At 40.1% G+C, this 12,475-nt stretch overlaps 1 protein-coding gene across 1 annotated transcript in view; it reads left to right on the top strand.

The window, feature by feature from the left end:
- The window catches only part of TMEM39A (transmembrane protein 39A), a 30,640-nt gene extending 20,907 nt beyond the window's left edge, over positions 1 to 9,733 (top strand). The window contains exons 6-9 of the mRNA XM_015064631.3: positions 2,708 to 3,056; positions 3,835 to 4,022; positions 5,947 to 6,067; positions 9,254 to 9,733. Of these exons, the coding sequence (XP_014920117.1) occupies positions 2,708 to 3,056; positions 3,835 to 4,022; positions 5,947 to 6,067; positions 9,254 to 9,487 (892 nt within the window). The 3' untranslated portion in view covers positions 9,488 to 9,733. The remainder of the gene's footprint in view (positions 1 to 2,707; positions 3,057 to 3,834; positions 4,023 to 5,946; positions 6,068 to 9,253) is intronic.
- The last annotated feature ends 2,742 nt before the right edge of the window (positions 9,734 to 12,475 follow it).

Genomic DNA, 12,475 nt, shown 5'->3' with positions numbered 1-12,475 from the left:
TTATATTCTAAACCTCCATCTGGTCTTCTGGTAATCCATTCTTGCCCTCCTCCTTTCCATTTTTCACTGTAGCTATAATGATTTTCAAAATGAAAGTTGAATCATGTTACTAACCTTCTTTAAAATTCTTTAATAAATTATTTCCTTTACCCCCTTTACCTTACAGAGAGCCCTCCATAGTCTAAGCTTTTGATGTTACCTTTCTCTCATCCTATGAGTTTCTCTCATTCTACCCTGGATCAGTTATCTGTTGCCATATAATGCTGTAACAAACAACTGCAAAACCATGGTAGCATACCACAGTATATATTGATCGTGCATGAGTTGGGGTCATCCGGAAATCTGGAAGCTGTCCTGATCTTAGCTATGTTTAGTCACATTTGTTGGATTGACTGGCTGTCAGTTTAAGTAACTAGGACAACTCAGTTTTGCTCCATGGGTCTCTCATGCTCTGGCAGGCTAGACATGGACACATGAAATTGATCAGATCCATTTCAAGCTTCTGATCACAGCATGTCTACTGACATTCCTTGGGCCAGAACAGATCACATTGTTGAGCCCATTGTGGGTATAGGGCAGGATCACTTCACACACAGAGGGCTATGTGGTGAGACTACAAAGAAGGGTTAAGAAATGGGGCCATCACTGCAGTCTGCCTTGCACCGTAGCCTCTTATCCCATCTTTACATGTGCAGTTTGTTTCGGCAGTATTGAACTTACAGGCTTCTCTGGCCTTCACAGTTTTGCACGTGTGAGTTCTGTTACTTCTGCATTTATTCCTTCCCACAGGGCATATACACAGTGGATCCCGGAGTCGTTACCCATCTTCTTACTTAGTAACAAGCTCATTTTTTTTCCCACTGTAGAAAACTATGAACAGGTGAATTTGTTAATTTTTTATAAAATACATAACTAAATAGGATATATTTTTATTTGCTATTTTCCATATCTGAACTTATGCCAGCAAATTGAGTATTTTATTTACAATGCATAAGTCACAATGTGGACGTTACTTAATAAAGACTGGGGAAAGAATTTTTTTAAGTTTTAAAGAGCCATGGGTGAAATAACTATAAGAAGTTATGAAAAGTCTCAAAATATTCAGGCCTTTAATCAAGTTACTCTACTTGTAGAGATTTATTTATTGTATTTATAGAATTTTTTTTCATTAATCCATTAGATACTTACTGAGTTCCTAGTATATTTCAGTCACTTTTCTACACATCAAGGATATAGTAGTGAATTAAGCAGACCAAAATCGCCGGTTCACGGAACTTATATTGTAGTGAGGGAGATAGACCAAGAGAAAAAATAACAAATAAAAAACCTAACACACATGTAAAATAGATGGAGTAGAAAGATCTGTGAAGAAAAATAACCAGGCAAGGGGACCTAGGAGTGCCTGTAGGATCAGGATGGGTGATATAGTCAGGAGGCAGGGAGCCCCTCACTAAGAAGGGGAAGTTTGAGGGGTGCCTGGGTGGCTCAGTCAGTTAAGTGTCTGACTTTGGCTCAGGTCATGATCTCAGGGTTCATGAGTTCGAGCCCCACATCGGGCTCTGTGCTGACAGCTCAGAGCCTGAGTCCGCTTGAAATTCTGTCTGCCTCTCTCTCTCTGCCCCTCTTCTGCTCGCACTCTGTCTCTCTCTCTCTCTCTCTCTCTCTCTCTCTCTCTCTCTCTCAAAAATAAATAAACATTTAAAAAAAGCGGGGGTAGTTTGAAGTGAACAGTCTGCAATTTGGCACCTGGGTGGCTCAGTTGGTTGAGCATCTGACTTCAGCTCAGGTCATGATCTCATGGTTTTTGAGTTCGAGCCCCACATCAGGCTCTGTGCTGATAGCTCAGAGCTTGGAGTGTGCTTCAGTTTCTGTGTCTCCCTCTCTCTCTGCCCCTCTCCTGCTCTCGTGCTCGCTCGCTCTCTCTCAAAAATAAACATTAAAAAAAGAAAAAAAAATTACCAGAGGTACACAAAGATCATGTAGGAAAGTGCTTATCCATATATTGATATTTATGGTAATGCAAAATAAGAAACAGCCTAAGTTTCCAACAAGAAATAGGTAAATTATGGTACATCTGTATGAGAACACTATAGTTATCTTTAAAAATTGTTGTAGAAAAAATATTAATTACATGGAAAAATGCTCAAAATATACACTCACACATAATCACCCACTCAGTTAAAACAAGATACAGGGGCATCTAGGTGGCTAAGTCACTAAATCACTAAATCTGATTTCGGCTCAGGTAATTTCTTTCCATGGTTCATGTGTTCAAGCTCTGCATTGGCGTGGAGCCTGCTTGGGATTCTTTCTCTCGCCCTTTCTCTCTCTGCCCCTCCCCTGCTCACATGCTAATAAATAAATAAACTTAAAAATATATATATACAAAAGTTTTTGCTGTATGAGGCTTAACATATAAAAAAAGCAAACATGAAGTCTGTGCACCCAGTTGTAAAAATTATAAAACCGATTATTTTTTAGGTGTTTTGTATTTTGTCGTGATTTTCTGTAGTCTTCTGTTATTCTACAATGAATGTATATTGCCTTTATGGGAAGAAATTAAAGGACTTCCCCAGTAATGAATTTACCACAGCAAAGTCCCTGTTACATTCACACTGGTGAATCATGACTATTTTACTAACATAGTTATCAGATTTGATCTTAGGGGCATCTGTGGTCCTTTTTTCATATTTACCTTTTTCTACAGGTTTGGTGTTTATGTTCCTCTCTGCTGTTTCCACCAAGATAGTAGAGCTCATCTTCTTCTCACAGACTATAACTACATGGTTCAGCACCAGGCGGTAGAAGACAGTGCCTCAACTGTGGGTGGCTTGGCCAAATCCAAAGACTTTCTCTCCTTATTGCTGGAGTCTCTAAAAGAACAGTTTAATAATGCCACGCCCATCCCCACCCACAGCTGCCCCCTATCTCCAGACCTCATTCGCAATGAAGTAGAGTGTCTGAAAGCAGATTTCAACCACAGAATCAAGGAAGTTCTCTTCAACTCCCTCTTCAGTGCCTACTATGTCGCATTTCTACCCCTGTGTTTTGTGAAGGTAAGTGGTTACTTTTGTATGCCTCCTGGATTTGTGTGTGAATGACATAAACTGGGTATTTCTTATTTAATCCCCCTTTTCTCTGTCTCCCCTTTGGCAGCCTGGATTGGTGGAGTTCGGCTGCATCTGGAGTGCACTAATACCGCTCCTGGTTGGCGGATAGGTATTTCCATATATGTGATGCACCCCTGGTGGTCCCCTCTTTTTTTCTTTCTTTTTTAAAGTGTTTTTTTTTTTTTTTTTTTTTTTTCAGTTCCTGGGGAGAATAAAACTTGTGTTTATAATAGAATCAGTATGTAGTAGTTTAAGAGGACTGAGGTTTCAGCCTATTGTAGTTGATCTTAACATGGTTAATCAGGAGTTTCCTTGAACTTAATCTAACCTTTATCTAAACTTCAATTTACTTCAGTAGAAAAGAAAAATGGTCTGGATGTCACTTGGGCCCAAAATCTTTTGGGACATTTTAGTGCCCTTTCTTTACCCTTTGAGAAGCACATCTGCAGCCGGATGGTCATTCACAGAGCACTCACTTCTTCTAGAAAGAAAGCACTTAAAATATAATTGCCTCTCCCTCCCAACCCTAATTCATACAGCCAGAAAGTCAGGTTGAAGGATTTTGGAGGACTCTGCTCTTGAACTTTCTGCACGGACAGCAGGACAACCAATGCATGTGTGACTCAGTGTGGCATTTGTCTGCAGGGCGTATGTACACGCACCCATCCTTACCTTCTTGCTTACCAGTGCATGGATCATTTCTCCCTCTTCTGATCTCTTCCAGAGTACCCAGTACTATGACATGCGCTGGTCATGTGAGCACCTCATTATGGTGTGGATCAATGCTTTTGTCATGCTCACCACACAACTTCTGCCATCCAAATATTGTGATTTGCTACATAAATCAGCTGCTCACCTGGGCAAGTGGCAGAAGCTCGAACATGGGTCCTACAGCAATGCTCCACAGCACATGTGAGTAGCCTGAGGGTAAAGCCATATCACACCTTTCTACATGCTGCTGATCATGTTTACTTGCTTTGTGTGTCATTCTTGTTCTTGGCTTTGAACATTTGAGGTTTTTTTTTGTTTGTTTGTCTGTCAACATGGATGCTTGTCATCACTCTAAACTGAACACAGGGGACATTAACTCATTCCCACCACCACCCCCCCAGACCCTCCTTAAATGCCTCCTACCTTTCAACTGCCCAGTCACTCTAGAGTTTGTAATTTGTTTCCCAAGCTGTAATATTGGAGTTTTCTTTCAGTCTTAACCCTTTGCCCAAATTCACAGAGTCATGATATATTTTTAATTCTCTTTGGAAGACTGTAAGATTCATCTTCTCATCTTCATTGCCACAGCTAAATAGCTGCTAGCTAATCATCTCACACACCGGCAGCTAAAATTTGCTTCTCTCATCTTTTCTTCCTAATAAATGCAAATTTGTTCTAGTAATTTTCCTTGCTTCCTTTTTTTGTTATTTTTTCCCCCTAAACTCACTAATGAATGTCTCTCTGCTTTTCCCATATTTAAATGAAAACTGTCCCTAGTTGAGTTCTCTGTAAGCATTTCTCTCATTGTGTTCCCTTATCAGTCATTTCTCTGCATGGTCCCTGTGATCCAAAATGCCTAACTTTGGAACCCTTTGGTTCTCTCACTTCTGAGCCCTCACCATACCTTCCTCTCAGACCTGGACCATCTTCATCTTCTTCCCTTTTATAATTGGAACATTTCACAAATTTCATCATCTAGAAATTCTTTCCTAATTAAGTGGGACAGATTGAGGGGACCTTCCCTTCCCCTCTCCCCCTCAGAGTCCTCCCTTCAATTATCTGCCTTGATGTCTGATACAGATTAGCACAGGCCTTCAAGCCCAGGAACTGAAAGAGATTGGGCCAGGCTGAAAAGAAACCCGACTGTGGGCAAAGGACAGATTTCAATAAAAATTGAAAATACAATCCACAGTACTAGTACTGTACATCTTCAGGCTCCTGATGGCACATGGCCATGAGGTGTATCATCACTTTAATGCTGGTAAGTGTGAGTAAGGCTGATGGAACATTTTCTGAACTGGGAAAGCTTCAGGGTGCTAGACGTTTTTTTTGTTTTTTAACATATCTAAAATGCTGTCCCAGTTCTTACCCTAGGAAACTAACATTTCCAAAATCAGCAAGAGATGAATTAACTTAGATTTTTTAAAAAGCTTAACCTGAAGATCCCCATCCCCACCCCAACTCCATTACATTGGTGCTGGAAAGAATGAAGCTTCTTCCATAACTTCTTTTTCCTAGAGAAACTTCTATAAAAATAAACCAAGAAAGTGGTAAAAAGAAAAGTCTGTGTGTCAGTACCTTGTGTGTCTCTGTGTTCTGTATAGCTTCACACATATATGAGGCATTTGAAGTATGTGACAAATAAACTGATACTCTATAGCTTTTGGGGATGTAATTCTGCAGTAAATGTCATGCTAATTCGACAGTATGTTCATTTTCCACTACTCCTACTACCATCCGCTCTCTCTTCTTGTTGGTTCTCTCCAGCATTTCCATCCATAGATTTTGCTCACTTGGGATTGAGATGACCATCCACCTGCTTACATTCGATTTTCTGGCTCATAGATGCCTTACACATTTATTTTGGCTCATTCTCCTAAGCCTCTTAAGTCCCTTGACACTGATTTAACTGTATCACTTGGTAACATCTCTACTCTATAGCAGTGAAGTTATGATAACAAATACTTTCTACTCTTTCCAGTTTGTGCAATTACTGTATTCTCAGAATTCAGGCAGATGAAGCCTTGAATACTTAATCCCTTCCATAGAAATGTAGTTGCCCTTGCCAGACACTGTCTTAGCTGTTATTGCCAATATGCTAACATTGCATTTCTTTCTCCCTTAGTTGGTCAGAAAATACAATATGGCCTCAAGGGGTGCTGGTGCGACACAGCAGATGTTTATATAGAGCCATGGGGCCTTACAACGTGGCAGTGCCTTCAGACGTATCCCATGCCCGCTTTTATGCAAGTACCACTTATTTCTTTTCAAACGTAAACTTAGTGGTAAGCATTAGGAGGCCTCTCTGTGCGTAAGCACCTAGCACAGTGTGTAGCACATACGGAAGTTAATACATGGTAATTATCACTACTAGTATAATAGTCCCTGTCTTTTGGAAGTGTATTCTGAAAGGCAGTTTTAAGGTCAAATACCATTATCCCAGCTTCAGCAGCTTGAAGTTACACTGGAATTTGTTGAGTCTAGTATTACTTGAAACAAGTAGGCAATTATTTAAGACTTCCTTGTTTCATCTTACAATATTTATTTGTAATAGTTTGGTTTAGTGGTATCTTTATTATATTGTATTGTGTATCCTTAAGTGACATTTGATGTAGTAATGTAATGTTTTTGTTTTGTTTTTTGTATTTGTCATACATATCACCTCCTTAAAGTACCTTGACTTCCCTTATCAAAGTAAGACAAATGCCATGATCTCTGGCCTTTTACTTTTTCTGGATTAAAAGGGGAAAAGGGGGGCGCCTGGGTGGCTCAGTCGGTTGAACTTCCGACTTCGGCTCAGGTCACGATCTCGCGGTCTGTGAGTTCGAGCCCCGCGTCGGGCTCTGTGCTGACAGCTCAGAGCCTGGAGCCTGCTTCTGATCCTGTGTCTCCCGCTCTCTCTGACCCTCCCCCATTCATGCTCTGTCTCTCTCTGTCTCAAAGTAAATAAACGTTAAAAAAAATTAAAATAGAAAATTAATTAAAAAAAAATTAAAAAAAAATAATAAAATAAAAGGGGAAAAGGTTTATAAGTTAAAAAGGAAGAAGCAGTAGACATCCACCAGACATCTAGCTAGACATCCCAGCTTCTGTCCCATTTGAATTTATACCTTGGATTATGTTCTATTTGATCTTTTCAGTGTCCAGGAAATTCTGACTCTAGGAGGCAACAGTATTAACTTATAAGAGGAAAGCCAGCTGATCAGTGGCAGTGGGAAAAAGAAGGTGCATACAGAGGACTGTTTCATACAGAGGACCGTTCATAGTGCAGGGCATTGCCTTTGAATGAAGATTATATTCTAAGAAAGAATTGGAGGCCTTTTTGGGGATACTTGAATCTCTTCCTCCCTCCCAGTTCCGTGGGAGTGTACATGGGCTTTCTGGTTCAGTAGGCGTTCGCTACTAAGGCCTTTCAATTAAATACTGGGAACTCTATATCAGGGCTGGATGCTTGTGAATACCATTGTGGAAGGTGGGGCTGGGTGGGGGCTGGGAGGAGCACGGAGAAGGTGAAAGGCCCTTGAATGAGGAAACTACCAGCAACTCCTTCTAGACTCCTATGGGGTTGCCTTAAGATGGAAGAGTAGACTTAAGTCACAGCTGCATAATCATTTGGTTTCTACACAGAATATTTAATTCAGTCAGCTGACTTCCACAGGCCATTAATGACTTCTGTTGGCCTGGGCAGTCCCCTTGAAACCTATAATGACCAGGTATTCTACTGGAGTTTTCTGCTTGAAAAATAAGTGTTTTCCTTGCTAGTGTGTTGAACAGCTGAAGAATTGGGCAAAATCCAAAGAATAAGGATTAGGGAAGTTAACTTATTACCTGACTTTGCATGACCAAACAGGTAAATCAGTACTTCTCAAAGCGGTCCTTGAGCCACTTGCATGTAAATCACCTGGCCCACTCCTTAAAGTGATTCAGGACCCCTACCCCAGACTTCTGAATCAGAGTCTCTGAAGGATTCCAGGAGTTTGCAGCATTTACAGATTTCGAAATGATTCTTAGGAACACTGAAGTTTGAGAACGTTCATTTAAAATATGCCTACTACCTGTAACTGTTAGAATTTAAAGCCTTTCCTCACCATTCTACTCATTCAGTTTATAGCTTAGTGGCACGTTTAATTTTAATTGCTAGAATTGCCACAGAAACTCCAATTGCCTGGGTCCTTTTAGAGCCATTTTTGTACATTCTATTACTAAATATCATATACTAGAACCCAGGGTAAACAGTTTCTTTCTCCCAAAGAAGGACCCTAAGAACCTGGCTACCTTTCATGATAATTAGGCTTTATTCTCAGATTTGTGCCTTGAGGTCCAAATTAGTTTATTTAGATATGATATACCACCATTGCTACAATTTGCACCCTATGACCTCTATCTTTCTATTCATAATGCATTTTTATTAGTAAACCAGGATTTAGCCACTTAAAAAATTTGGTAGAGGGGCGCCTGGGTGGCTCAGTCGGTTAGGCGTCCGACTTCGGCTCAGGTCACGATCTCGCGGTCTGTGAGTTCGAGCCCTGCGTTGGGTTCTGTGCTGACTGCTCAGAGCCTGGAGCCTGTTTCGGATTCTGTGTCTCCCTCTCTCTCTGACCCTCCCCCGTTCATGCTCTGTCTCTCTCTGTCTCAAAGTAAATAAACGTTAAAAAAAATTAAAATAGAAAAATAAAAAATAAATAAAAAATTTGGTAGAAGTGAATACAGCAGCCCTGTTTTTAGCCAAACTCTAATTCTGACTGAATTTTCCTTCTCTCATTGTCCTGTATGTGCACCCTATTTCTCAATATCCAGAAAAAAAAGTCCAGCAGAAATATATGGTGTAGAGGATTTGAGTCAGTGATGATGGTGGGTACACAGTTTAAGGGAAAATTAAGAAATTATTGTATTGATATTTCAGCTTGTAAGACCTCCCCTCTCCCCAGACTTGTCTAGCGCAGGTGTTTATGTCTCAGACCAGCCCACAACTAACAATGATTTTTACATTTTTAAATGGTTTACATTTTAAACGGTTGTAAACACCGATATAATATCTTCGATTTTTGCCTTGTGACTTGCAAAGTCTAAAATATTTCCCATTCGGTCCTTTATCCAGCCCCTGTCTTAGATAAATATACTTTGGATTATCTCAAATAGAATATATACCCAAGATATAATTTAAGAAAAATGTTTAGAGGCAGAGTTCTTTTGGGTATAATCCTTTTTCATGTCTCAGGGCATTGAAATAAAATTTATTTCATTATTCCTTGAGCAAAATGGGAAAGGTTTGGGTCTCTACAGCAAGAAATAGCCTGATTGATGTTCAGTAAGCAGATCTATATATTATTGCACATAGGAACCTGTAAATATGAAATTATCTTAGGAGAAAATGTGAGAAGACTACAGTATTTTTCTGTGAAATAACGTTTTGTTTTTTAATGTCTTTACAGTTCCTATTTCATCGTCCATTAAGGCTGTTAAATCTGCTTATCCTTATTGAGGGCAGTGTCGTCTTCTACCAGCTCTATTCCTTGCTGCGGTCAGAGAAGTGGAACCACACACTTTCCATGGCTCTCATCCTCTTCTGCAACTACTATGTTTTATTTAAGCTTCTCCGGGACAGAATAGTATTAGGCAGGGCATACTCCTACCCACTCAACAGTTATGAACTCAAGGCAAATTAAGCTGCCTCTCAACAATGAGGGAGAACTCAGATAAAAATATTTTCATACGTTCTATTTTTTTCTTGCGATTTTTATAAATATTTAAGATATTTTATATTTTGTATACTATTATGTTTTGAAAGGTGGGAAGGGTAAGGGATATTAAATGTATCCATAAACAAGGTGATGTGATCTTTCATGTGTTAGTACATTTGAATAATACACCGGACGAGAGGTGTGCCTCTGCAGTAAAGAGATTGATTTGTTTGTGTGGCTCTGGAATAACTCATTCATTTATGAACACATCTCATATATCACTTGACACCATACCTTTGGTGTGTCTACGCTGCTTCCAGTCCGAATTATCTTTAGTCCTCGGTTGGCCCGACTGCTACAGAAAGGGAAGTCAGTGGAGTCGCCTGACAGCACCCAGTCTCTTTCTCTTTGGCTGGCTAACTGTATTGGAGTACATGGAATAAAGATTGGGTTATAGTCCTGGGTGGGGTTCTCTTTGTTGCCTACTGGGAGGAAGCATTTCTGAGATAGGAACTCAGCATTTTGTTCTGTTCAATGACATTTAAAAATACTTACAGATAAGCTACTATCCTGAAACTCAGGATTTTGCAGTCATTTTCCCTGTTCTTTCACTTCTTTTGCCTCTTAGATTTTCCTTTTATTATTAGCTATTTGCAATAATATTTTTTAAGACAGTCTTTAGAACGAAAGACCATATCATGAAGGAGATGGTGTATGGCTGGACCAGTGGGAGAAGATGAGTGTAAAGCCATGTGGGCTGGCATATAGGCAGGCTGAAGATACCAAGTAACTGGAAGGATGGGCAAGTTCTCAGCTAAACAATCTTGGATGCAGTCTGGACAGCAGCCCACAGCATGTTTGGAGTTATAAGCAGAAGTGAAATAGAAGAAGTTACCTCTTTGTCCTCAGATGATTTGATCTATGCCTAAAATGTGTTTTTAATTTCAAATTCCAGAACCTCTATGTTTGTGAGCATTAACCTTTTTTGGTCCATGTCCATATTCTCAAGAGGTGAACTACTTAGTCAATTGATGTCAGTAGTCATCTAAACTTCTGAGGCCTTGTCTTGAGAGCCTGAAATGTATTCTCATATGTTTTCTGTGCTTTGGCTTTTTTACACTGTGAAGTTTTTGGTGAAACACAATATGACCTATGAAGTAAAAAGACCAATCATGTAATTCATAAACTGACTCTGAAAACAATTCTTGCAGAAGAGTTCCCAACAGGTTTTCAGCAAAGGCAGCATTATGAGGAGTACGTGTCTATATACAGCTATCCAAGGTGACTGCTAAGTTTAACCATTTTCCCCTTAAATATTTTGACATGTATACTTTTTGTTGTTTTTAAGATACATTATTTGGCAGTCTGAGTCTGAGTCCATGCAGCTATTCAACAAATACATATTGACCACCAGGCACAATATTAGGCACTGGGAAAATAACAGTGAAAAAGAAATGCAAAGTTCCTACCCTCATAGAACTTACAATATGGAGGTGCAAAATGTGCCGTAAATAAATTCATGTGTATTGTCTCCTGGTAGTAATAAGTAAGCGTGGTAAAGAGAAAATAAATCAGGGCAAAGAAATAGTGCCAGGAGTGGCATTGCTAGAAGACGTCTTTGAGAAGATGATTTCTGAGCAAAGAGCAGAGCAAAGAAGCAAGACTGAGCCACCTAAATAATTTGGGGAGCATTCAGTAATACCAAAGACAGTGGCCTGAGGTGGGAACAATTTTGGTATATTGGAAAAATAGCAGGTAACCACAGTGTATTGGCTGCTTTTGTAAAGTGGCTCAACCTAAATAAGGTGGTTCTTGGAGTGGAGGGAGGCCATCTCAATATTCTTTCCTTAGATAGGGTTTCTTTTGACCCATAAACATTTTGAAGAGATTACTTGACAGCTCAGAGCAAAATGGGTGGTCTTGGCACATCAAAATGGCTCCAACTTGGTTCTATCAGCTCAGATAGATTAGATCTGATTAAAGAGAACAGACTGGCTCTCCTAAGCTGATCCCCTACACTCCTGCCTGCCCCTTCTGGTTTGACCTGTCTTGGCCATATCCTAAATGAGTCCTAAATCAGGAGGACCAGATGCCAGGCTGGCTAAACAAATGAGTGAATATAAGAAATAAAAATTAGTTTGGGCTGGGGCGCCAGGGTGGCTCAGTCGGTTGAGTGTCTGACTTCGGCTCAGGTCATGATCTCACAGCTTGTGAGTTCGAGCCCCGCATAGGGCTCTGTGCTGACAGCTTGGAGCCTGTAGCCTGCTTCGGATTCTGTGTCTCACCCTCTCTCTGCCCCTCCTCCGCTCATGCTCTGTCTCTGTCTCTCTCTCTGTCTCTCTCTGTGTCAAAAATAAACATTCAAAAAAAAGAATTAAAAAAAAAATTAAGTTTGGGCTAATGAAATTTCAAAGTGCCCCCCTCCCCCTTGCAGATATGACAGCATCAGGGAGATAAAAGCCTCCAGTGCAACATGCTCCTACATATTTCAGCTGTCCTTTGTAGGTGCCACATTCAGATGTAGTTCCCTGTGTATCCCTTTACTTATGCGTCATGTGAAAGAAAGTACATCATCTTTGCTTGGTGATTAGGAGATGCATACTCAGTAAAGAATTGCCTTTTGGTGACTGTTTATATACTGGGAAATTAAGTGGAAAAAAATGGCATAGCAAAAGATCAGTTGGGTGAACTTTGGATACAGGAAAAGGAGAAAGATGCTTGGCCAGTTTGGGTGGTTTAAGGTGGGTAAGTAGAGGAAAGCAGTTCATAGGCATGAGCATGATGGGAATATTCCTCAATATCCTATTTACTCTGATTCCGTGTTATATTCCTTAAGCTTCTTTCCCCTCCCTATCAGTCATCACCACCAACCCTCCCCCATTTCTATTTACTGAGCAATTATTACATATCAGACACTGCTGGGTGCCAGAGATGGTGATGCTGAGCGTTCATTAATAGAAGACAGATAAGTAA

The sequence above is a fragment of the Acinonyx jubatus genome, chromosome C2 (genome assembly GCF_027475565.1).
Source record: "Acinonyx jubatus isolate Ajub_Pintada_27869175 chromosome C2, VMU_Ajub_asm_v1.0, whole genome shotgun sequence".
NCBI lineage: Eukaryota > Metazoa > Chordata > Mammalia > Carnivora > Felidae > Acinonyx > Acinonyx jubatus.
This window is presented reverse-complemented; position numbering and strand designations above follow the sequence as displayed.